General features: G+C 32.7%; 2 protein-coding genes across 2 annotated transcripts; both read right to left on the bottom strand.

Annotated features, from left to right (window-relative positions):
* Window positions 1-8185: 8185 nt before the first annotated feature.
* Window positions 8186-10767, bottom strand: LOC134270317 (uncharacterized). Its single transcript, XM_062752537.1, has 3 exons — window positions 10486-10767; window positions 9697-9726; window positions 8186-8599 (listed from the first exon to the last, which is right to left on the bottom strand). The coding sequence occupies exons 1-3, from the start codon at window positions 10673-10675 to the stop codon at window positions 8517-8519; spliced, it is 303 nt and encodes a 100-aa protein (XP_062608521.1). The 5' UTR covers window positions 10676-10767; the 3' UTR covers window positions 8186-8516.
* A 7003-nt stretch (window positions 10768-17770) lies between these two features.
* LOC134270353 (uncharacterized) lies at window positions 17771-27408 on the bottom strand. Its single transcript, XM_062752593.1, has 12 exons — window positions 24702-27408; window positions 24435-24555; window positions 24118-24319; window positions 23852-23995; window positions 23577-23765; window positions 23186-23459; window positions 22834-22969; window positions 21996-22561; window positions 21520-21716; window positions 19658-19766; window positions 19224-19469; window positions 17771-18032 (listed from the first exon to the last, which is right to left on the bottom strand). Exons 1-12 carry the CDS (start codon window positions 27406-27408, stop codon window positions 17986-17988), a joined length of 4938 nt encoding a protein of 1645 aa, XP_062608577.1. The 3' UTR covers window positions 17771-17985.
* Between the last annotated feature and the right edge of the window lie 69 nt (window positions 27409-27477).

Below are 27477 nucleotides of genomic sequence, written 5' to 3'. Positions count from 1 at the left end.
TTTTTTAAAAAGTTATTTTACTGAAATTTTAGTTATACTTTTATGGTGAGCATCTCCAAAGTTGAAAGGTTGATTAGCAATTTCTTATGGCCCCATTGGAAATAAGCAAGTTTCATATATTGCTTCCATGGACTATCCTAGTCAAGATTGATTTAAAATATGTTAACTTGTATGATATTTGATAAGATCTGGTTTTGAAAATCAGTAAATATCTGTGATAAAAGATAACTCTAGTCTGATATCCCTTGAGTGATATTGTGCAATTATGATAGCTGTGTGCCTAATTTCTTTAACGATACCAAAATTATATTATATTGTATTCATGTAATTGTATTATGATTGTTATGCATTTGATTCTTTGCATGAATAAACATAATAATATATTTATTTGATTATTGCAAAGCATGTTTCATTTTACAATTTGTTTGATAACAGTTAGTTGGACGACTTGGTCTCCTAAAACTGCATAAATGTTGTTCATGTGGATTTTCTTTTTTGAGAAAAATCAACTCCAGAGTACTATCTTTAGAATCAGAATCTTTTTATCGAAGTTATTTGTTGATGGTCAATGACAAAAAATAAAAATTGCCGAGTATTATTTTTATGAAAGAAGTAGCTTTTTATGATACGAAATAGCTTAAATTTTAATTTATCGTAAAAAACGGTTGAATACAGTGCAGAAATGTCGTACATTTTGAGTTTTGATGTCAATAATAAAAGTTGTGTAAATACATTTTTTTAAGTTTAGAGAACCAATATTTGAATTACACTTCTTCTAGAATATGTTCAAAGGCAGTTCTTTTGAAGTTTCTACGTTAATGTGATGGGTATTTTTGCAATTAGTTAAGATAAAAGTTGGTAGAGTAGGATATGGAGATAACGAACAGTATTCAATCTCGAAGTCCATAAAACAATACAAAATAAGAGCAGAGCAAACACGTACATCCGAAACATCAGAGGTGGGATCAGGTGCCATGGAGGAGTGAGCATCCCTTGCTGACCGGTCACACCCGCCGTGTGCTCCTTGTCATGATCAAGAAATAACGGAAAAATCCGTCGTCGATTCAGTGTATAAATACTGGACTAACAATTGGTATGAAAAACGTCAGTCAGTATTTGATTCAATGATAAATTGTATTTGCTGACAAGGTCATTGTATCGACCATAGCTTTCATAGCATTTGCTAGACCGACCCAGCAATTATCTTTAGAAGGATCTCTTTGAAGTTTAGGGAAACAAGTAATGATAGGGTTCATCGAGCTCATAGGTTGGTTGGAATGATAAAAGTATAAACAGTTAAATATGATTTTGAAGAATTTTATCCCTAGAAAGTGTACAGAAAGATTATTTGACATAAAATTCAAACAAAGTTCTTTCAATCTGCTGTCGAAACAATACTGTTACAAATACTGTTTACTGAAATCTTCGATTCAATGGTTGTATTTTGGATTGTGCATGGTTAGAGCGTCTGCTCTAGATTCGCGGAATAAGGAGCTGTTCCGTACGTTTCGGATTCGAATCCACTGTGTGCCGTGAAGTCCAGTCCTTTGGACGAGTCTGTTCAAACAGAGAACCTGTGTAACAGTAGATGTTGGCACAAAAAGATCCTTCGCTGCTCAATGGCCTTGAGTGACATGTATATGTATAAAATTGCAGTCCTCCACCGGTAAATGGTGGCGTCTCTATATGAGTGAGAGGGTTAAACAACAAACAAACATTTTTTTGCTAATGCTATTTATATATTTAGAAAAAACAAATACATTCTTACAAAGTTTCCATGTCGTTCTTTTCGTATAAAGCCCAATGCTCAACATTATCTTCGACAAGATTCAAAATAAAACTGAAATGTCGATTTTTTTTCATATGTTGAAGAATTCAGACAAAGTTTCTTCAAAATATTTACAAGTTATAAAATTCTCCATTAAAAAATTGTTTGAACTTTATTTTTAATTGAGCATTTTATTTTTATTCAATTAAATATCAAAAGAATAACTGAGCTTATTAATCTGTTACAGCTCTCACAATCGACGGAGTTTTCAAAAAGTAAATTTTGTTCCACAATGCACCTGTCCTTTTCGTGGAATGATAATTTCAAGAGGGAAAATTGTGACTTATACAATTGTTTATCATATCATTAAAGCATAACTACTTTACAAATAAAATTCATTGATTTTTAAGTATTATTTTTTGTTGATTTTATTGACTCAAATTAAGAGAACAAAATCTTTTAAATTGTACTTTTTATACATTAACATAACTCGTATGTTGATAAGTTACCTTGTTTTAAATTCAACTGGCATTTAAACAAATTAGTCTTGTTTTAATGACCATTTATGACAAAATTATGTAAATGATTGCTATTTTCGTATGTGGACTTTAATTGTGCAATTCAGAACGAAATCATTGAATATGTATATAATGTATATTATTCTTCGAAAGAATACAGTAAAATCCGACCTTAATTTTTTGTCCTAAATTCATAACTGCCTTCACGTTTGACAAAACTATAAAAATTGGCATCGTCCAAAACACTGGCTATGACTTGAAATTAACTTTAGCATTTGGCAGCTTTCTTGTTCAAAATGTTTACCTCAACTGAGTGGTTGTTACCTTTTTTAGACTATTTTGATTTCCTTTAGATGAAGAGCTTTATATAAAGATATTCTAAAATGATCAAATTTCAAAACTAGAATATATGAATTTTTTATTTGTCAAATGATAGTACTTGTATACAGCCATCGTCTCAAGCCACGGTCCGCATATAGCTCTCTCCTACCCGTGGCTGCTTGATCACAAAAAGTGTCGTAATCTTGAATATTTACGCCTCTCTATTGTGACGTCATATTCAGTCAGTGGCAAGTTTTGTTTCCATCGCAATTGAAATCAACAACTGACGTCAACAGTATACAAGAAATATTTCCTATACTGTGATTGGACATCGAAAGGTCGCGATTAAGTTCATCATCCGACTATGCTTTACGCGCATTGGTCAATTTTTTAATGAGCTACGAAGAATTCTCTCCTCGTTCAACCACGGCCAGAATGGGAGAGGATCGTACATTTTTGCCGTGGTTTGCGACGATGGTATACAGCTTAAGATATCAAATCATAAAAGTGAAGTTATATTTGAGAGTTTATAGTTATTGACCTCCAGTCTTCTTAAATATTGTCCTACGTCTTTAAAATATGGCAAACTATCCAGTTTTGCTTTTATTAGGTAATTTAAACTATATTTGGTAAAAATAAATAAACCTTTATTGGTACAATAATTTGTTTTATATGTTGAATTGTTTTCCCTTTTGTGTGCCTTTTGCATTTACTGCTTGATTTAATGATATGGTCCAAACAAATGAAGTAATACATATCACGTGGTTAATACACTCTAGCCATTTTTAATAGAAGAAGAACCCCGGAACTTACCAACAACCAACTTTTCACCTCTACCACCCTTTTTGGTGTTTCTTACAATTTAACCCATTTGTATTCTGTTTGTTATCTCTTTATTTTTATTTCCTTGTATATTGTTACTCATGAAGGATGTATGTATTAACGTTATGTTAATTTGGTGTACTGGCTTTTTTGCACCATCTTTTTGTTTTTAGCTCACCTGAGCCGAAGGCTCAAGTGAGCTTTTCTGATCACATTTTGTCTGTAGTCCGTCTGTCTAGCTGTCCGCCCGTCTGTCTGTCTGTCTGTAAACTTTTCACATTTTCGACTTCTTCTCAAGAACCGCTGGGCCAATTTCAACAAAACTTGCCACAAAGCATCCTGGGTGAAGGGGATTCAGTTTTGTTCAAATGAAGGGCCAAGCCCTCATTCAAGGGGAGACAATTGGGAATTAATAAAAATTTGGTGGCATGTTTGAAAAAAAAATCTTCTCAAGAACCCCTGTGCACGGAAAGCTGAGACTTATATCGAAGCATCCTCAGGTAGTGTAGATTCAATTTTGTTCGAATCATGACCCCCGGGGGTAGGGCGGGGCCACAATGGCCGACCAGTTTTACATAGAAATATATAGGAAAATTCTTTAAAAATCTTCTTCTCAAGAACCATTGTGCCAGAAAAACTGAAACTTATATGGAAGCATCCTCAGGTAGTGTAGATTCAAATTTGTCCAAATCATGACCCTCGGGGGTAGGGCGGGGCCACAATGGCCGACCAAAATTTTACATAGAAATATATAGGAAAATTTTTTAAAAATCTTCTTCTCAAGAACCACTTTGCCAGGAAGGCTGAAACTTATATGGAAGCATCCTCAGGTAGTGTAGATTCAAGTTTGTTCAAATCATGACCCCCGGGAGTAGGGCGGGGCCACAATGGCCGACCAAAGTTTTACAAAGAAAGATATAGGAAATTTTTTTTAAATATTCTCAAGAACCACTTTGCCAGGAAAGATGAAACTTTTATGGAAGTTTCCTCAGGTTGTTTAGATTCATGTTTGTTCAGATCATGACCCCAGGGGGTAGGGCGGGGCCAAAATGGCCGACCAAAATTTTACATTGAAATATATAGGAAAATTCTTTAAAAATCTTCTTCTCAAGAATAGTAAAGCCATAATTGACCATATTTATATGGAAGCATCCTTAGGTAGTGTAGATTCAAGTTTGTTCAAATCATGACCCCCGGGGGTAGGGGCGGGGCAAAAATGGCCAGCCAAAGTTTTACATAGAAATATATAGGAATTTTTTTTAAATCTTCTTCTCCAAAATTGCAAAGCCATAATTGATCATATTTATATGGAAGCATCCTCAGGTAGTGTAGATTCAAATTTGTTCAAATCATGACCCTGGGGGTAGGGCGGGGCCACAATGGCCAACCAAATTTTTTGCATAGAAATATATAGGAAAATTTTTAAAAATTTCTTCTCAAGAATAGCAAAGCCATGATTGGTCATGGGACTACTTTTGGATTTAAACTTTTCAATAATAAACCAATTTCTACTTTTTCCTCGCCACAGTGCTCAGGTGAGCGATGTGGCCCATGGGCCTCTTGTTATTGTTTCTATTGGCTGGGCAGTTTTTTCTTCTTGTGATTAGGGAGAATTATACCATGAGACTAGTCAGTAAGTTTAACTTGTCATTTTGTCATTCAGTATATATTTTGTTTTAAGCACAGCCAATTAATTGAATACACACTGTAAGTTTATGTAATATGTTATGTAGTTTTCGTTTTAGTAATTTGTTAGTTCGATAAATGACATTTTCACTTAATTGTGTTTTTGATTCATGTAATTTATACAAGAGGTTAAGCAAAAACTAGCTGCGAATAGCCAAAATTGTATTCTATCATCACAGGAAAAAATGTGGGTATAAATACAGTTTTAAATTTCTTCTTTGAACCCATAAAAATGTGTGAGGATGGATATATCCTGAATGACGACAGATACATTTCTACATGTTGTTTAGTTTACCGACCAGTATTTATATAACCACAAAAGATAATTTTCTTATAAGAGAGGAAAAATATATATGATTTTATATGTAGATTCAAATTTAAAAAAAGCATTTTTTTACCTTGCATGTGTAGATGGAAATTTTTTTTCAAAACCTATATAATTTAAATACAAAAGAAAAGAAAAAACGTAATATTTTAATTTTACACCGTGACTTTCAGCAAGAAGTACAAACGTACCATCATCTTCTTAATATCACTTTCAATTTATGTCAAGTTTAAGATAAAAAAAAAAGGATTCAGATGCCTTTGATGATATGCTTTTACTGTGAAATCACTTATTTTCGAGGGGGTTAATTTTCGTGGATTTCAAGGTATGAAGAGACCCTGACTTTATATTCACCACGAAATGTAATTTACACAGTAACTACTGAACAATTCTTGAACCACGAACTTTAATCCCCAGGAACCAAAACATTTTCCTGAAACCACGAGAATTTCATCCCTCGAAAATATGTGATTTTACAGTATCTTGGAAATGGACAACAATCAAGCGTACGGAAAGAAAGAGTAAAAAATTGAGGTCAATTCTGGGGGACCATGCCAGGTTTAATACTATGCCAGTTTTGAACACGTTTTTGTTCCGAATTGAAAACTTCCTTCTTTAGTGATTATGCTTATTCATTGCTGATGCTGTCCAATTATTCAATCCCAGTACTAGAAATGTTTGGGATTCGTTTAATTACCGCCATTTTTGCATAGAAATTGAAATTAACTAATGTATAATTAATTTCAAAAATTAGTAATTTAGATTTTATGTGAGCACTTCCTCAGACTAAGTACACAAAGGCATTCACCGGCTTTATATATATATATATATATATATATATATATATATATATATATATATATATATATATATATATATATATATATATATATATATATATATATATATATATGTTCCTGCATATATATAACCCCGGGCTGGGGCGGAAGTGAGTATCCTTGTAAAAGTGAATTTCTCTGTGCTTTCTATATTAATATTCCTTCACTTAGGGCAGTTATATTAGTTTAAGAGTTGTTGTATATATATATATATATATATATATATATATTCCATTCTCAATGACCGTGTAGTGTAGGGCAGCGTTGTGACCATGGCATCGAAAGCAAGTTTTTTAACTTGCCTAGATAGCCGAGCGGTCTAACGCGCTGTTCCTGCACTGCTAGGAGACAGATTCCGTAGGTCGAGAGTTCAACCCCGGGCTGGGGCGGAAGTGAGTATCCTTGTAAAAGTGAATTTCTCTGTGCTTTCTATATATATATATATATATATATATATATATATATATATATTACAAAAGCAACTGCAAATGGGGTTCCACTTGATTCGATATGCAAGATCATGCCCTACGTGTGAACAATTTTTTAATCGAAGTTACGAGTTATTGACAAAAAAGCTTATGAAACAAGAATATCGGCAGATTCGTTTAAAATCATCATTTTGTAAGCTCTGTGGTCGATACGATGACCTTGTCCGCAAATACAATTTATCATTAAGTCAAATGCTGACCGACGTTTTTCATACTATTTGATAGGCCATTATATTTGTCGACGGATTTTTTCCATTATTTCCCAATCATGACAAGGAGCACATGGCGGATGTGGCCGATCTGAAGAGATGCTCTCTCCTCTATGGCACCTGATCTCATGCCTCTGATGTTTTGGTTGGCTGTGCTTGCAATGTTCCTATTTTTGTATGATTAAATGGAGATTAGAGCTTGAATACTGTACGTCACTCCAAATATTTTATAAAATAATCTTTTTTCAGGTTACTGAGTATTCGAAAACTGAGACATGTGAAGTCACAGTACCAAAGTGGTCCGTTATCTGATTTTCACTTTTCCTTGACAGTCATCACGATAACTCTAAATTTTTTAGCCTTTTATTACATATTTGTATTCACGACAGTTCTCAGGTAAAGTATTAAAATGGTATTAAGCAGATACGCGTATTACTGTTTTAATTTCAAGAAATTAAACTCTGAGATTCAAAAAAACCTTTAAAGATTAAATTATTTTTCTGATTCCTAACTCTGTACTATATCAATTATTTTCAGTTTTAGCTCTTAATGATAAGCATTAATAAAGAAGATTACATCATTTTTATGATAGAAGTCACCGCAAATTAAAAAAGTAATGCTTTTAATTTTATGATAGCTCCTATGCTTAATGTGGGTTTAAAAATGTTTTCTTTGCATGATATTTATGCGATATGCTCTTCATGTAAAATTCAAATGAAATTCTTGTCAAAATCACTTGAAGTTTTCACATGTCTTATTTTTCGTGCCTTTTTCATGTTATCAAACTTATTGTTTTCATCATAAATTTCGCTAATTATTGACTTTTAACGGGACAATCTTGTATTACCAACCTCGTTTTCATTAGCTAGCAAATTTTTTGTTCCAACTGCATGCGTTTGCGTATGAACTACATATGATGTGATAAGAAAATTAAAAATGGTATAACAATGAAAAAGAAAATTGAAGTCATTATGATTAACATTAAATGTTGTTATGTTGAGAATAGTTCCCAGACCTTAAAGTTTGCTATTAATGAAAACTGCGGTAACTCACTTCACTCTCTTTGAAACAATAAGCTCAATTAAGAAAAGAAAACTAATTTGTTTATTGTAATTTTTTTCACGGATTCTTATTTTAATATTATTAATACTTGTATTTTGATATTGTATCAAAACTTCTCAAAGACAAATACATAACAATAAGGTTTTAATATTTAATTTACAATCGAATCATAAACAATTAGATAATGTTTATCTAAAGTAGAAAGCTCTATTAAAGTAGGCATACACAGTATATAGTTAGTATAGAGTACAAAATGAAAATAATGTATAAACATTAAAGCATTATAAATGTATCTAGGATATATCCCTCAAAGTGTTACATAATAAAACAAAAGTGTTTTTGTATAAGACATCTACTAAATAAATTCAAAATTCAGTTAACAGATCAACATCTAAACAGCGTTTTTTCATCGTTTACTGAGGATCTAATGATTTAAATCGTTTGTAAATTTTATAAATTCTTCAGCATTATATTATCGTCATTCTGCACAGTTGATGGCAATACAATCCCTACGAGCATTTGGATCTTCAATCGCATTGCACAGAGAGCAAAATGTATCCCCTGCAAAGGACAGAAACCATTTTCAATATCCCTATCATTATTCAGTTAGATTTGAGTAGGATATTTCAAAAAATGTTTTCTAAAAATTCTATAAAAGCTGCAGAATAATACTTTTATCCCCATAGTTGGCCAATTCTACATCCTTGGCCCTGATCCCATAAATGTTAACTTTTACTTTATTCAAATAATTATACTGTATATACTTAAGCAATGTACAAAGCATGATCTTTTGTGTATTGTGATGTTGATACCATGTTATAAGACTATTGCGTCATGTAGGCTTGTAATGTAAAGAATTTTGACAGTAATGTATACAAACTTAGTTATTACCTCGGTTATGTCACACACAGGTGTGACACGATTTTCCAAAATAACGAGACCACTGTGCGATTTAAAAAGCCCAAATATAACGTACTACAATTACTCTTCTTCAAACTGAATATGACATGTTAGTTCGGTCATTCCATTAAATTAAAGCAAAGATATAAATTCTAACATGCAAAGTACTGCAATGTAGGTATTGATGCATGGAAATATTGAGCCGACCTAAACTAGCAGTTTGTTAATTTTGACTGTAAAAATATTTAATTATAAGAACCCGTATATTGGTTTTCATTATATTAAATTAAATAAAAGATCATTTGTTTAAAGCCATATCTTCAAGATTGAATTATTACTGCTAAATTCATAAGAAAAAAGGATAAGGATGATTTTTTTTCTTGACTTCCTTTAATAAAAACAAGGATAAAAAAAATTTATTCTAGGTCCTGTGCCTTCAGTTGTACCCTATTTGTGGAAAAAAAAGATTTCATGCTTTTTCGTACCAAAATCTTGATGCAAAGAAATTGGTTTACTAGTCTTAGGTTTGTAAATAACGTTTTTAATGCAACCAACTTAGACTTAAATTGCCGTACGTAAATCAAGACAGATCATTTTTCACGAAAAAGAACATCTTGTTGAATACTAAATAATGTTCCACAATAACATGTAACAGATTGTTTTTTGTCCAACAAATATTATTCATTTTCTAAAACGTAACTTTTTTCAAATTAATGGGAAAAAATACATAATTATTGAGTAACAAAATTCTAACTTACCTAAATCCTCATCATCTTCTTTGTTTTGTTCTGAAAAGCAAACAAAAAAGTTTTTATATTCAAGGACGGCTGTCTGAACATCAAAATACTGCAAATTCCTAATTAAACGCGAGGAATTTATTGTTATGTAATTTTCCGAAAAGCATTACTTGCGAAATAGAATTACCGGTACTCGCTTTTGATTTAATGGTGCTGAATGGTCTTAAAAAATGGAACAATCGTTTTCGCGATTTAGTGTTAAAAAGCCATTTTTGCAATAATAAATACTCGAGAAAAAAGGAAACTAAATATGCAGCTATATTTATCAACGCAATCTAACTCATAAGATCCTTCGAACTAAAATTATGACATCAAATAAGCCTTAGTCTTCTTTAAACTTTCAAGATTGCAAATAAGAAACGCACAGGTAAAAAAGATGTATGTTTCTTAAACTGAGAACGATTTTTTCCAAATTACTTTTTTATTTCATTCTTTTATTTTACGTACCTTGCGAATCACCCGCGTGGCGCAGTGGTTAGAGCGTCGCTCTAGAGTCGCCAAGTAAGGAGTCAATCCTTACGTCGCGGGTTCGAATCCCACTGTGGGACGTCGAGCCCTCAGAAGAGACCCTATAAAACGAGGTTCCGTGTCGCAGTAGGTGCTGGCAAGAAAAAGATCCTTCCCTGTCCTAAGTGCCGAGTAAAGGACAACATTTGCATCTCTCCACCGGCAAGTGGTGGCGTCTCCATATGAGTGAAAAAAATTCGAGAGGGACATTAAACAACATACATGTACAAACAAACAACGTACCTTGCGATGACGTTGGTATTTCATTTGACATTGGAATGGTTAGTTTGTTGGAAAATTGATTATCCATCCTAATAAATTTACGCAGAATAAATTTTCCTTTATCCGTCTCTCTTTCATTGTGACCAGCTGAAGCAAACGATAAAATCTGGCTTAGGAAAATAATCGATATGAAAATGATCCGAGAGTCCATACTGCCCGAGCCGTCTTTATAAAGGAGTCAAGTAATGCCCTAACTGCATTTATGTTCAATGAAATGAACAAATAGTTATATTGTCACTCCGTGTAACCTTGAATTATTTTAAGTAACTCGTCTGTATTATGTAATAAATAAGAAAGAAGCTCACGAGACTTTGAAATCAGAGTGACATCTTAAAGACCCAATTTTTTTTTTACCGTACGGTTGCCTGAGGAGGGGGAGTGGTCGAATTAACAGTGGTGTTATTTACCTGGAGACCCCCAATACCCAAGATGTCAAAAATCTCTTTACACGTAGTAGTACACAGGAAATCTGTGTTTGGTAATCAGGGTCAACATTACGTGTTTTTAGTGAAACTACGCAAAAAAATTTATTTTAATATGAAATTTAATTGCAACCTAAACGCATTCATGGTCATGTTTTGAAGGAAAAAATACAAAGATATATCGCTTTATAAAAGGTGTTCGTTAAATTAAAGAAAAAATCACGAGTACATGTAAATAATGCAAAGCAATAATATTTATTTGTTTCTAATCTTCAATAAAAGAAATCACAATGATTAAAAAAGTCTGAATATTGAAAATAATTAATCCATTTCTCCGGATGAGACCGTATAAACCGAGGCCCCGTGTCACAGCAGGTGTGGCACGACAAAGATCTCGCCCTGCTCAAAGGTCGTAAGTGCCGAGCATAGGCCTAAATTTGCAGCCCTCCATCGGCAATGGTGACGTCTCTTTATCAATGAAATATTTTGGAAAGGGACGTTAAACAGCATATAATCAATCAATCCATTTATCCGTCGTGCATGTGAACATTTACCGCGATATCGGAATATTGTTTTGTTTTTTTTGTTTTTTTTTTTTTTGTTTTTTTGGTTTTGTTTTGTTTTTGTTTTTTTTTTTTAAATTTTCTGGCCAACAATCTTGTCCAAAATATTCAATATTTTCAATTGTTCGTGTGTTACCCTAGTTAACAAAATTTAGTTGTTAGAAAGATTTTTTTTCAAGGTCGATGACTATTAATTAATTATCTTCACCTTTTCATTACGAATATAGACAGACACTAGAGGAAATTCGAGCATTAATTCTAACATAAATTTCCGTACTACATCGTGCAGATTGTAGCCATGCATTGTACAAAATAAAAACACCCTTTGTAAACTAGGCCGTTAAACACCCAATTTTATCAGTGAAAATCTACCTGGTTCAAGATCAATAATTTACCGCCTGTCAATCATTAAAAAAAACAATAGCTTCTGATTTGATTGACAGGGCAGCTACCCGTGCTACCTGATAGTCTGAGTTTCTGTCCTTTGAAAACGATTACCTGGTCACGCGTTAAACACTTTCATGTAGCCGCCTTGTATACACGGGGGTTAAAAAAAGAATCTTGGTAAAACTTTATTTTAAAAACAGTTGAGAGTAGATAATTAAAACATGACTTCATAAAATATTTGCTTTTAATCTCAACGGGCTATATTGTATTTTAGGCGATATGTCGTCCAAGATATCTGCTGTAGAATTTAGACCAGTCCGTGCACAGAAACGCTATTTGCCGATTAAAATTGGAATATGATAAATAAGGATATTTAGCACAAACGTCTAAAAAATTCTTTATCCCATGTTTTATCTGCGCATATATGAATACAATCTATACCATGTTCCGTTGTAAAGTTCTGAAATGTCAGAAACAGCTGTAGGAGTTTCGAATTGTAACTTTTAGTTCGAATTTCCTAACATCTGCAGTCAATACCCAATATTCGAAATTAAAAAGTGAATTTATACAGCCAAAGATCAATTCTTAAAAGAAATCTTGCAAACAATAAAAAAAATTTAAACACACGAACACCCGGAAATGGTGAATATTTTTTTGTTTTTATTCCTATCGCGGTACGGTACATTGTATATGTTCACACGAAGGATAGGCCTATCTATAAATGGAATTTTTTTTTTTGTTTTGATATTTATACAAGTTTTTTTTTGTTTGTAGTTTTATTGTGTTCTTTTTGTTTGTCATTTTTTTAAAATATAAAAACGATATTTCTTTATAATTTTTTTCTTCATCAGATATCGCTGGATGTATTTATATATAAATTTTATATTGAAATATTTCAATTATTTCAAGTGTGTTCACTCAAATTTAGACTGGAATGTTGACCCTGATCAAAACTTCCTGTGTAATGGAACGTGTATATAGATTTTTTTTATTGGGGTCGATGAATAACACCACTGTTAATTAACCACTCCCCCTCCTCAGGTAACCTTTTCTTTAATTAGTGCTGAATATTTCTTATAGACGAATCCCATTTCATAAAAAAATAATTTTAATCGTCGGACTTCCAATTACTGCAAATAGAGCCGGTTTCTGTGGACGGTCTTTTTTTTCTACAGGTATCGTGAACGATATAACACTTTCGAGTAAAACGGCAGTGAAGATAGAAAAGAAATATTTTATGAAATTAATGTTTTAATAATTTACTTTAAATTATTTTTTGAAATAAAATTCAAACATATTGGAGTTCTCTAACCCGCGTGTATACAAGGCGGGTACATGAAAGAGTTTGGCGTGAGGTAAACATGTAAATTCGGATTTTCATGTAGCACAGGTGGCTGATCTGTCAATCAGATCATTTCTTCACAAAAAATAATTTTCACATTTTATAAACTAGGTTTATCGACTTAAACAAGTTTACAAACAAATATAGTTAACGATTTCTTAAGTATAGTTAACGATTCGTTTTTTTTCATCTGTAAAACTATATTTAACGGTTGTTTACTCTAGTTTACGATGATAACACTTTCTGTCTGTAATAAGCGTTAACAATAGATTTTGTTATAAAATTATTCACGTTTTAATAATTTACAATTAAACTATATTTTGAGTTGTTAATAAAAGTTTCACAAATCGTGAAACTATATTTATCAGATCGTTAACTATAGTTAACGGTTTGTTAACTATAGTTTACAAATCGTGAAACTATATTTATCAGATAATCTATGTTTTGCAATCGCAAATGATTGTTTTCAGTGTTAAGCGGTTGTGAAACATAGATTATCGCGTTAACTATGGTTTACGGATATAAAATATAGATTAACGTTGTTAACTATAGTTTACAGTCCGTGAACTGTAGTTTACAACCGATAAACCTAGTTTATCGACTGTGAAACTATGTTTAGCTCATTTTTGTGAATTTGGCTTGCCATAGCTATTGCTTATTTAATGATTGACAGGCGGTAAGTTAGTAAATTATTGATCTTGAATCGGGGAGATTTTGGGGGCGTTAACATAAAATTGGGTGTTTAACACAAGGCATTTTTTTTGGTTTTACATTATCTGTCTTTCTGTACATTCTTTATCTACTTCCTTGAAAATCAAGATGTCTTAATTTGTGAAACACTGATGCCCCCGTATGGCAGCTTAGAGACGCATTTCTCAAATACCAGTCAAACTCAAAAGGTCATGGTCAAAATTGTTGGCAACCAAATGAAAATATAGTAACAAGAAATACACCTGTGAAATATGAAAGCCTTAGTTCTAACTGTTCAAAAGATATGATAAATGTTACAATTTTTAAAAAGTGGGCCAAACTCTAAGGTCAACGTCAAAAGGTAAAAATTACATAAACAGCATATTTTTACTAACAACACATGTATAGAAATTGAATTATTAGTACGAAGTCGAACGGGGATTACATTGCAAAGATTTAAGGTTAATAATACATTCAACATTCAATTGAGGACAAGCAAAAACAACAACGCTTACAAGCCAATGTCTGATCATATAAATTGTCAACTTTTCATTTATATTCTAGTTTCATTTTCTTTCAAATCTATGCTATGTTTTATCTGAAATAATGTTAAAGCTTTTAACTATGTTAGGTTAATTCATAAGTAGGCGAATGTCATGTTGTTACCATGTAATTCATTAGTGGTGATATCAGCAACAACTTTTACTTTTTCTGCCTGTCTTATATATTACTCCGAACAATTAATCTAATTAGCATCCAATTTCCGTCTCTATTTCGACCTTGGTACGTTGTCAAGTGCATAATAAACTTTCCAAATTTTGTAGAAAAATGTGTCTGCAAGTTAAAGAAACCAGGCGTAATTGCTATTATAAAATTTTGCGGTTTTGTATACTTTCTGCTTTAGCAATACATTGCAGATTAATTATATTTATTTGTTCTTATATAATAATTTTCTGATCCCTTTTATTTGACAAATTCTGTTGTTTTTTATAAACCTAAGATATCCAGGTAACTTAACAAAAATTTCAAGGCAACATTAAGAACTTTTTTTCCAAAAATCAACGCACGCCTCCTAAGAACGTACATGTACAATCATTTCTCTCGAGAAAAAAAAATCATGAGTCTTTTAATCCTTTTCGATTGCATCTTTAAAATAATTAAACTCGAAAGTTTTCATCTTTTCATTAATCTTCTAAAAAGTACATTTCTGAAAATCAATCTGATCCTTCAAACAATTACAACCGTTCACGGTAGCTCAGTCGGTAGAGCGCTCGCTCCGTGATCGGGAGGTCGTGAGTTCGTATCTCGGCCGCGACTGACCTAGTCGTTAAAATGGGTAGCAACTGTTCTTTCGCCATGCGCTCGGCACTTTGAAGTGAAAGTTGCGGGTCCTTCGGATGAGACCTTAAAAACCGAGGCCCCGTGTCAGCGGCAGGCGTTGGCACGATAAAGTTCCCTCACTGCTCAATGGCCCTGAGTGCCGAGTAAAGGTCAAAATTTGAAGCCCTTCACTGGCATACGGTGACGTCTCCATATGAGTGAAAAATTCTCGAGAGGGACGTTAAACAATACACAATCAATCAATCAAACAAACAATTACAGCGCAGTCGGTCCAAAAAGATGCTTCTTTTTCTCATTGACAATATTTGCTTGCTTTGGTCTTCTGATTGATATTCAGATAGATCAAAGATGTTTTTACAACTCAAAAAATATATTCATTTATAACTCCACAAAGAATCTTTCTTCCTATGTAACTATACATGTAGTCCATAAACGCAAACGTACGAATAAAATGTGTGTTAAACAGAAAGACTAGCATGTCCATCATCAACTTTGGTTATTTATGTAATAATATTCTACAATCACCTGTATTAAACATCATGTCTTCTAACTGATTTAGTGTGCAAAATGATATTCTCTGAGAACGATCCTTTTTTTTACAACCTATTGACAAATGAGTAAGTTATAAGGCAATCTCGTCATTGATCAACATTTTGCAAATTCTGTTTCCGTTAAAGGGGCATAGACACAGTTTCAATTGAATTAAAAAAAAAAATTTTAACGTTTACAATTCCTACCTAAGGCATTATCTATTGATAAGCAAAAATTTGAACATCATTTGTGGATTAACAAACGAGAAACAGAACTTCAACTTCTTCATAATGTAAACAAGGCCCGTGCATTGTTTTGTTTACAAATAGAAACCATCATATTTATGACAAAATCAGATTCAGCAAATCAAAAGAAACTGTCGAATTGTATTTAAAAGTAACTTTTTATTGAAATTATCTACTTTGAACGAATATGTATTAGTATATTAATCTATGTAAACAAAAACACGACACGGACCTTGTTTACATTACAAAGGTTTGGTTCTCTAAATATGTCTTGTATTTCGACAACTGATTTCAAATTTTGATGATCATTAAAAAGACCCTAGTAAAATACTTGTAAAAATGGAAAAATAAATTTTGAAATTTTATCTGAAACTGTGTCCATGCCCCTTTAAATGTGTCTTTGCAGATAAAGTTTAAAATTCGCTATATGTTGACTGACTGTTGCATGCTATTTGTTAGACCATTGCTTTTGCTGCATGACAATTTGTAATGTAAATTTTGACTACGATTACTCCATCTACATATAAATACTTTGGGTTCAAGAGAGGTGTTGCAGGTCGACAGGTAATGCTTGCTGCTCCCAGGCACCTATTCCTCCTTGACCCCCTCTCTAGTGTTGTCTGGAGTCCACTTTTTAACACTGCTCGTACTGTGTACATTTTATAGATTAATTACTGTTAATTATCTTAACCTTTTTTTACATTCCATCCCATGAACACTTTATAAAATATATTTTTTTCTTTATTTCGTCCATCGGAAAGCATTACAAATACGTGGTATTTTGTGCTATTTAAAACGAAAAAAAAATGTCCATTAGCTGTGTAAAGAACGTGGATCAACGTTTCTTAAATTAATGCACTTTAAAACTTGATAAACCACTTGCACAATTACAAATGATATAATGTTGAAATATGTCAAGTAAAATTAAACAAGCATATATCAACCTCAAGCTTTTGTGCATTTAAAAAATGATATTCAGATAGAAAAGACAATTCGCACCAACATACAAGAATTACTTATATTGTTGATTCATTGTATCGTGGTCATTGGGAGGAATTCACCTAAAACAGAAAACTGTATAAATGATATTAAAAACGTCAAAAAAATCTAAGAAAAATCACCGACAATACAAATCTGTCAACAGTTCATAAAACAAGGATCCCAGATAAAAAAAAAAAATTTTTATAAATACAAATTATAGGCAATACACATAATGGTTTTGCAAATACAAAAGGTCTTAATAGACACCATATCATTTACGAGATGCATATTATACACCAGCTTGTTGAAATCTCTGTTATATTAACCTATCTGTCAGTAGTCTGTCTAGGTTTTAAATAACATGATAGTATTCATGCCTTCGAGTATCAAATAAGTAGGGGGACGTAATTCATCCTCATATACATGTTATAGCAGAATATCATTCCATGAATAAGAAAAGAATGCAATGGAGGGAGCTTCTTCTCTTTTGTCATTTTGCTTTCATTCTATTAAGTAAGTCGTTATCGTATGGCGTAAAACATCCAAATAGGAAACAGATAATAAATTCAGGAAAATAGTACAAGTAGAAACTTTATTATATTAAGATCTTTTTTTCTCGTTTGTCATTAAATATATCAATATATTAACTTTTGACTGACGGAAAATCTCGTACAAGGTTGAAAACAAAAAAATCTCTCTTTAGGTTTCAAGGAAGAACACGGATAGCTCAAAAAATAATATAAATTCCAAATATACACAGCTTTCTTTATTTTGTTCATGTAAAGAAAACTTTTAAAAGATTAATGTTCTGCTTTGTCATCGCTTGATGACTTTATAGATTTAAGAATATTTCTTAAGGTTATGAATCGTGTGTTATAAATCTATATTATTTTTTTTTCGGACTCTATTTTGAAGTATCTACCATCATTCTTTTTTTCAAAATCTATACATCTATAAATCTATACACTGGTTTTTGGTCTCCATCTGGTAGCAACTGCGATATGATCTGAAAAAGAAGTAGTGATTTTTTTTTAGGTTGAATAATACAGTGAACGTGAAGTAAGATGTCAGAGTTATTCAACCTGTTCAAATAAAATAACCACACATGGTAGCAACATCGGGATTTATGTTTTTGCGTTTCAATACAAAGAAGATAAAAGTAAATTGAGAAGTGGTATTATCTTGCATTAATTGTTCAACCATTGCGAGGAGTTAAATTGTGCAATTAGAATAATTTTATTCTCACCATATATCGACATATATACAGTGCTATATTGATGTGTTAATTTGACGTTTTGATAGAAACTGACAGTTTTATGTTTTCAGCCTTACACCTGCAAAGGCCTGCATCAATATCTCTTAAACTAAAGTATTTTTTCAATATCATATATGGATTTTTAAAACAAAAATATGGAGTGAAACATATGGAGATAACGAAAAATTTTTAACCTCAAAAGTCCAATAAACAATACAAAGAAGGAGCCGAGCAAATAAGGAACTCCAAACATCAGGGGCCATGGAGGAGTAAGCATCCCCTGCCAACCTGTCACACGCACCGTGTGCTCCTTAAATTGTCATGATCGGGAAATAACGGAAAAGTCGGTCGTCAATTCAGCATGTAAATAATGGACTAACAAATTTCTATGAAAAACGTCAATCAGCATTTGACGCAATAATAAATTGTATTTGTTGACAAGGTCATTGTATCGACCAAAGAACTTACAAAATTGTGTTTTTAAACGAGACGGCTGATATTCTTGTTTTACCAAATTGTTTGTCAATGGATTACCTCGTTTTAGAAATTGTTCATACGTAGAACATACTCTCGCGTAATGAATCAACTGAGAGATATAAACGCTGTATGCAGGTGATAAAAGGGTATATTGCTACATAAGTAAGGCAAGTTGACGATTTAAAAGTGGAAGTTATTACATTTATCATAGAGCTTGCAGAGCTTGCATATAAAATTTATTGTTATAGATTGCAAAATCACAAAGTATATACTTTCTAAAATAGCTACATTGTTTAAAGAACATATTCGGCATTTTTCAAACCAGGATAAATTTCTTCCTTAAAACCTTTAAGCTCTCTCTCTCTCTAACCTTTGAAGAAATTTTCCATTTCTGTATTAAAGTCAGTTCTATTTTCAAGAAAAAATTAAAATGCAATATATGTATCCTTAAATTTAAAACCATACCTGCCACATAGCAGTAACCAGCCTTCTTCAGTAGTACAATCAGCATTTGGGGCCCTTGGTGAGATTGATTTCGACTTCTCCACATGTTTAGCATTCTCTCGCATTTCTGAAATTCGTTGGATTCCGTGGCATCTATTTCTACAATATCTTCCTCCCTCAACTGAAGGAAGGAACCAACGTGTTTCCATGACTTGATCACAGCATGGCTTTTGCTGGCAAGATGTATGGCCTTGTCTAGTCGTCTCTCTGTGAGTTTAGCATTAATATTTACAAAATGATAAATTTCCAGAAATAATGTAAATAAGAGTTTATTTCATAAAATAAATAATACATTTATATTATGTTTTAGGTGTCGTGTTTTTACTGTTCTTAGGAAAAATAAAATAAAATACAATTTAGTATAAATTATTAATTTAAAGAATTGTTGTATTTACCGTTTATAGTTTTGTAATAGTCACGCTTGAATGACCTATCCATGTCACTGATTTCTTTGGCGAGATCAATCCGCCCACTCTTCTTCAAAGCGGACGCCAGATTCACAGCCTTGAAATGCAATGTCATAATCAATAAAAGACAAATTAAGAAAGACAATTTATTGATATAATCAAATATATCTTTTTGATCAATGACTCCTTAAAATTTATCTTCATTACAGGTGTTCAGGGGTTAAAATTATGATTTTTATCTTTTTGTATTCAATTGACACTTGCTGTAAAAAAATCAATTTCCTGTGTACAAATTACAACTCCAACATTTGGAAAAAAAATTGTGTGACGTATTGATGGAGAAAAAGGATAACTTCATTATATAAATAGGGATCTGACCTACAGGACCGGGCTTGGTTTTTTCTCTACAAAAAGCTTGTCGATTTCCGTTCCGATTAATGACACTAGGCTGAATACATATAAAAATTTGTTTTTCCTGAATCTTTATTTCAGTGAGTAGAGGTATGAGGAACCCTTTCATTGATTTTCTGAATTTGTTATCTCCAAATGTAATAATTAATATTTGTCTTTACGTCTCATTGTGCATAAAGGTAATGTCTACTGTCTCTGAAATTCTATTCTTTATGTCTAGGCTATTTATCCGTGGATATAATAAAAAAAAAATTGTCATCAATGTGTGCAAATTATATACGTCTAAATGAAATCCAAGGGAGTGCATTTACTGAAATATGTAGCCAAAATCAATGTGATTAAATTCTAAGGAATATATACAATTGAAATTCATCGCAGCTCAATGCTGCCAAGAATACCTGTATTGAGTAACACATAGTGAGTTATTCTTGTCCTCGGAGAAAGTGTGCTTATACTGAGGTTCGTTCCACCTGACTGACAACTGTACACTGGATTGTTACGATTTGATATCTCTTTAATGTTTCTTATATCAAGAATGGGCGTGCATAAAGGGATAGATAATTGAAGGAAAATTACACAAGTCTATAAAAAAAATTAAAATAGTCTTTGAAAAGGCGAAATTTAAAATTTTAAAAGTGTTGTACCTGGTGGATTCGAACCCCCGACTTTAAAAAGAGAGTAAACAAGGTGTAAAAGTCAGAGCATATATCAGCTGAGCTAAAATGGTGTTTCGATCAACTTTGGAGGTTTACTGTAAAGTTGTAAGTAATAAATTTTAGGTAAAAAATACAAATTTGAAAAATTTAGACATATATACGGTAGAAAACAACAAATAAAGATTGTTTTTTGAATGTCACTTTTTCCGGGAAATTGTTCTCTCCGATAGGTCAATTCTTTTGTTAAAGTGAATACATCCTTTCTTATTGTCAGTTTGTATAAATCCAATTCATGTCAGATTAATCATTGCAACTGTAATCAAAGACCTTTTTAACGGTATATTACAGGTGAATCCAATAATCTTTTTTGGAAATACCATTAGTAATCATTGTGATCCACTATAAGCAGACTTACTTTTGTATTGATATAAACCAGAAATTACTTTTAAAAACCTTCTACATGTAAAGAACGAATCTATGATTGTCCTCTTCAATGAGACAAAATGATTTACATTTATAGTTCATCAATATCATAATAAGACACAGCCACTCAGTTAATTGAAAGGTAACCCAACGTTCCATGAAAAGTGACTGAGAGGTAATTAAAAGCCATCTTTCCGAACCTTTCAATAACCACTCAGTTGACTGGATGGTGTAGTTTCATTCTTTGAATTAACTGTATTTAATTTACATTCCTACTTTAATTAGAATTTTTTTCCTTTGATTTTTAAATTTGTAATTATAGGTACTGATTACAATTTATTTTCATCTATGTTCACATACCTTATCGCTACAGTGGCGGGATCTTTTTAACCAGGCAAGCAATATATCGTACACAAGGCTTTCTAAAGAACATCTCTTATTTTGTTGTGCAATGGACTGTATCCTCACGTGCTCAAGGTGGAGACCTCTGGCTAAGATGTACCATTCTTTACCGATAAGTCTAGCAAGTGAACGGAGAAACTCTATGGTAATTGGGCCTTTAATAGAAAAAAGACATTTTTTTCATTTATTATATGTTTGTTAAAGAGAGAAATAAATACAAGCATTTGCAAAGTTTATTTGGAGCATGCCATTTTGCTTAACCCATGCAGTGGGTTAACTATTAAAGAATAAAAACAACTTGCTTAAATATTTTTATGAATGAAATTGGCCTTTTGCCTAAAAGCTGTCGTATGTAAATGTACATGTTTTCTGATTTATAATTTTACTTTCGCATTTAGGAATGCTTAATTCTAAACGTTCAATTTTACATTTACCTTTGTAAGTTAGACACAGCCTTGCTTTTAATGTTTTTTCACAGCTATACAAGGAACTATCTTTTGGTAATGTAACAGGGATCTCAGTCAACAGTTTCCATTTGACGTACTCCTCATACCCGGATATTGGATCATCTTCGAAGCTGTCGCTTGTGCAAACTGAAACTTGAACAAATCCACAATACTCCCTCAAAGACCGTTGACAATATGGATACACGACCTGGATTTCCCAGTCAGCAACAAACCCATTCATGGCGTAAAATCTAAAAATTCTTTTTCTTTTAGGAATGGTTGTAATGTTGCCACGCAAACCTAAACTGATGACATCACCTTCCTTTGCATGAATAAGGGTCCTTCTGATGTTGTGGTCTTTTTCTAGTCGATTGATCATCCGCGTAGTGACCTTTGTTTTCAGATCACAGGACACTCTGATATGTCTGGGGTCGTCTCGTCTTTGAGCAACGCAAACATAAATCCTATGCTCTTTGAGTGTCTTTATAAGGTTAACAACAACGCTATTTACATCTGGACGTCTTGCTTCTTTTTTCATTTCAACAATTAGGTACCTAAAATAGAATTTTAAAAATGTATATCTTGTGTTGTCATATGAAGAGAATTACATGTGCAAAAATGAGATTTAACAGCACAGTAAATTTAAAAGAATGCCAAACAAAAATTACAGTTATGCAGACGATAAAAGAAGTAGTCTGGCCATACATGCTTTTTTTATTACTCGAAGTCTCCTTTAAAGAAATTTGAAACTGAACTCATGCTCTATAACCAATTCTCTACATATATCTTCAATTACATTAAAAGTCGGTATAAAAAAAGTACCTACATGTTGTGCTTTTCGTGAAGTGTAACTTGGATTTTATCGTCCTTAGTAAGATCTTTCTTTTGAAGAAGCATACTCTTAACACCTAGACACCCGCCTGTCATCCGTACAAGGTAGTTGTCTGAATCGTACCAACATTCTACAGACATAATTAAAATAGGAGATACATAATTCTTAAGCTCTTACATAGCATTGTAAATGATCATATATATAGTCAAATTATATCTTCATTAAAACAAATTTTACTTCACTGACACTTTATTAAACATAGCTTTTAATTTTTATAATTTTTGATTAAATTATTTCAAAAAACACATGAAAATACAAAGTATGTACAAGAAAAAATGTCGCTAACCTAAAAAATGGTTGATCGATTCCCTTGACTTTGCTCTGGAAACAATACGTGAACCTGATAAATATCCCGATTCAGATGTACCGATCCTTGATGTCATCGAAGCCGTCCATGGCCTCGATTTGGGTTTGCTGCAAAGAATGTAAAGCGTCAGAGGTTGAGGAGGATCATTTAGAAGTTCCACAACAACTAGAGCGCTTGACGAGACAAGTAACGATGAATCCTCTATGTCTGGGGTTTTAGAATCATCGATCACAGATCTCTCGATTGGAATAACCTACAGAAAAAAAATGACAAATAATCAACGAGAAGTATGCCGAGAGATAACCGATATAAATCTTATTTGCTAAAAAATCAAATTAATTTTGCAATATAATATGTGCATATTTTGTACCACTAGATCAGCTTCTGTTTCTGTTTTATAGAACCGAGGACAGTATGTTCCTGCAAGAGTCGTTTCTCTGTCCACAGCGGAGGATACTTCGTGCACATTGTGACCAAACACAAAATGCTCTTTAATAGTTGTAGCAACTATGGCAAAGATTCCTAATTGTTTTACCTCAGCCTCCAATATTGGTAAAATCTATTTCAAAAATAAATAAATGATTGAATATTAATACATTTTTGACTTTAAACTCTCTAAATATCTACTATTACAGTGTTTCTTACACAACCATCCTCGTCCTCGTACAAGTATTCAACAGAAGGAATTTCAATCCACTTTCTCTCTGAAGACAGCCATCGCAAGACAGGACGATGAAAATATTTCATTTCAGATTTCATGAATGGAATTCGAACTTTCAATTTTATTTTCTGTAAACCAAACAGATAATCGTTGAATATAAAATAGTTTCATAGTAGATGCAATAATACTGGACTCTTAATTGGAATAGAAATTTAGTCGGTTTCCGACTACATATTCAAATGCCGTTTACCCAAAGGTCGTTGTTGATTGAGGTAGATAGTTGAGTCACGCTGCTGACTAAAAGTTCATACTCTCCAACTAAAGAAGGTACAATAAGTGGATCGATGTTTGAACAGTTCATATCTTTAATCAGGTCAACATTGAACGTGTCATCCGGGTCTGAAATTATTATACAAGACATCTCTTCTTGCTCTGTTGTCATTGTTTTAAACCTTTATAAAATGAGATGATACAAGATTAGAAACTAAAAAATATATATATTTTAAAATAAAATCCTTTCAAATTTCTAAAGCTAATCATCTGATGGTGTCTTGAAAAGAAACCTACTCTTTTTTGAACTGCCTGTTCTCTTGCATGTCACTGATGTTGCACAAAATATCCTTTATAATTTTATTGGCTACATTTGTTGCTTCTTTGCTTTTCTTTTCGTCCGCAACTTTAGGAATGTCTAAATTTATCAAAATTATACTATAAAGAGGAATCAAATTTCAAACAGAATTGTTCAATTTAATGTTTATTTCTTCTGTACATTTTACTTGGAATATTTTCATCTACGTTAGTTCGATATATTTTATGTTTCAAATAATATATTACCTGTGAAACTATCGTTGTCAGAGATATCATCGTCATAATCAAAATAATCATCATCCCTATCTTTCATCGGTGACATCATTAGAGCTGAATCTGAAAAGCTTTCTCTCATCGCTCTGTCGCTATCATCAGCACCTTTTCGATTATTTTCAGCTGGGTAATTTACATCAATGACAAAGTCTAAATTCACTTCGGAAGCAAGATGTCTATAGTCTTCAAAAGAGGATGAAATATTTTGGTCTTTCGTTTCCTGAAGAGATTTTTCCTTCTCTATTGCTTTTTGACCAGCAGCAGTTGATGTGCTTGTCAGTTGACATGAACTTTTTGACTTTTTGTCTACGATATTGGGTTCTGACATGGAAATCTTTTTCACTGAACTATCTCGATTGAACTTTTCTCCAGTTAGATTTGTTTCCGTCAGAGCAGTTGTTCTGTTAATCGTGTCACAATTGGTTAATTGCTCATCTTTATTATATTCATTATTTATTACATTATCTTTCCTATATTTATCGTCTTCTCGTGTTATATGTTTCTCAACATTATCCTTTACACTGCAAATGTTTTTGTCAATCTGTGTAACATTATTTTCAACGTCTACATTCATTCTTGATTCATTTTCATCGTTTGATGATAAACAAGAGCCGTCTTTTCCATGCATCTCTTCTGTCCTATCTAACGATTTGTCATGAGTTGTCATGCTTTTAGTTTTAACCTCAGACTTCTTGGTTTCTTTACATTTAGTGTGACATTTTGACTTGAGATCTTTTCCCTTTCGAGATTCCTCCGAATGAGAAGTTTTTTGATTTTGCTTTCCGTTCGTTTTGTGCGTTTCATTCTTTTTCTCGTGGATCTTTTTGTCAGTTGAATGAGATTTACTTTTCATTTTGATCTGATTTTTTGCTTTTCCATCATGACCTTTGTCAGTTTTTGCCTCCATTGTACTTTTTAAATGTTTTTCAGTGGTAGTGTTTGTTTCTTGAATCTCATCCGTGCTGTCTGTTTTAGTTTCTTCTTCACAGTCTCTCACTAACTCTTCAGCATTATTGCTACAGGCTGAATCCTTTTCAATGAGTTCACTTTTTGAGTTCTCTACATCGTTTTCTGGGGACCTGCTCTCTTCTAAAAGAACTTTTTCCACTTCATTTTTGACTATGTCTTTTTGTTCCTTTTCACACAATTTATTATTTTCTTTCTCGTTACCACTGTTTTCGTCCTTTTGCATATCAAGTTGGGTTTTTGATTCTCTTTCAATATTAGTACAGTTTTCTCTCATCTCTGTTTCTTCATCATCAGCTTTTTCAGACGATTGCCTCATATCTAGATAATCTTCACTTCCTTCGATCATACTTTTCTCATAACTCTCTTCATTGTCATGAGTTCCTTGTGATCTTGTATCACAATTCAAGTCACTCTCAATGTCAGAATTCTCTTTTTCTATATCTGACTTTTCGGAGCCCTTTGATTCCCCTGGACAAACGGTAATGTTCTTCTGACTCTCTTCCTCCTCATTTTCATCAACTGCGTTTTCTGTTACGAGTGGGCTAATGTCTTTTTCTTCCTCTTCAAAAGAATACATGTGTGCGATAGCATCGCGAACTCTCTTGAGTTCCTCATACAGTTCGCACAGCTTTTTCTTCTTCTGTGCCGATATATTTCTTGAATTCATTTTTGTTTGTACTATTTCTCTTTCAATCTCCCCACCGATTCCATCATCCAATTCCATCTCATCAAATTGATCTTTTCCATTTTCATGGGCATTTTTCTCTGACATTATATGTTTAACATTTTTATGTCTATAATGTTGTTTTTCAAATTCACTCCCCTTTGTTTTGTAGCACCCCTCCCTTAGCATATCGCCACTGGTTGGACATATTTCGGTATTATATATAATTCTTTTCTGGTTATAGGAACTTTCCCTCTGTGGGTGATGCTTCTTAGCCTGATCAGAATCATGAATGCTTGAACGACCTGATGCACCCGGTAAATCATTAGTATTTTCACTTGACAATTCTTTAGTTTTTGTGTCTTTGTGAATTTCCTCCCCCTCTTCATGTTTTAATATTTGTTGATTTCCAATTTCCTCTGCGTCTAGTCCGTCGTTCTCATTTGAAAAGTCTACATGGCGATCATTATCTTGTTTTATGTTTACTTCTTTGATGTCAGTTTCATTGTAGTTAAGTTTTAATTCATTTTCATTAGCTTTCGTTCCACAAGACATGCCATTATTTTCCATTGTTTCACATGCAGCAGGGACTGCTGGTGTAGAAGGAGTAGAGATTCTGCTCTCAAGTGGAATAACGGCTTCTTGAGATAAATGATTATGTAATTCAAGAGGTTCTTGTTGAGTAATAGTCTCTAATGATATCTTTTTGAAATCTGAATTTGAAAGAGAAGTTCCGCTAACAGGTGAACCTGTTGCATTTTCAAGTGAAATTATAGTCTCTTTTCCTACAAACTTTACTGAATGGCCCGATGAAGGTCGAGCAGAGCGCTTCAAAATGGAGGAACCCGAGCAGGGTCGCCCTACATTAGAAAGGGAATTCTTTTGGGTTGTGGTGTTTATCTGGGTGGGTGGTTGATTTTGAGGGTCATTTTCTGGCAGTCTTCCTGGATCTTTGGATATTTTCTTCTCAGCGACCGGAATCAAATTTTCATTTGAGTTTACAGATATCAGTTTTCTAACAGTTTTCCTATCCGAAACCACTGCCATTGTGAATCATACACCAGAGATTTCAATACTGAAACGAAATAAATTTTTCGATTAATCAGTGTTATTTGA

This window comes from Saccostrea cucullata, unplaced genomic scaffold, assembly GCF_032062105.1.
Source record: "Saccostrea cucullata isolate Sc308-1 unplaced genomic scaffold, CSIRO_AGI_Scuc_v1 ctg203, whole genome shotgun sequence".
NCBI classification, from domain to species: domain Eukaryota; kingdom Metazoa; phylum Mollusca; class Bivalvia; order Ostreida; family Ostreidae; genus Saccostrea; species Saccostrea cuccullata.
This window is presented reverse-complemented; position numbering and strand designations above follow the sequence as displayed.

Coding starts and splice junctions, on each gene's coding strand:
- LOC134270317 (XM_062752537.1), bottom strand. CDS start 10,675: ATGGACTCTCGGATCATTTTCATATCGATTATTTTCCTAAGCCAGATT. Junction 9,727..10,485: donor AATACCAACGTCATCGCAAG/GTACGTTGTTTG, acceptor TTTGCTTTTCAG/AACAAAACAAAGAAGATGAT. Junction 8,600..9,696: donor AGAAGATGATGAGGATTTAG/GTAAGTTAGAAT, acceptor TGTCCTTTGCAG/GGGATACATTTTGCTCTCTG.
- LOC134270353 (XM_062752593.1), bottom strand. CDS start 27,408: ATGGCAGTGGTTTCGGATAGGAAAACTGTTAGAAAACTGATATCTGTA. Junction 23,996..24,117: donor CAATCAACAACGACCTTTGG/GTAAACGGCATT, acceptor TTTGGTTTACAG/AAAATAAAATTGAAAGTTCG. Junction 19,767..21,519: donor CCCGCCACTGTAGCGATAAG/GTATGTGAACAT, acceptor TTGCATTTCAAG/GCTGTGAATCTGGCGTCCGC.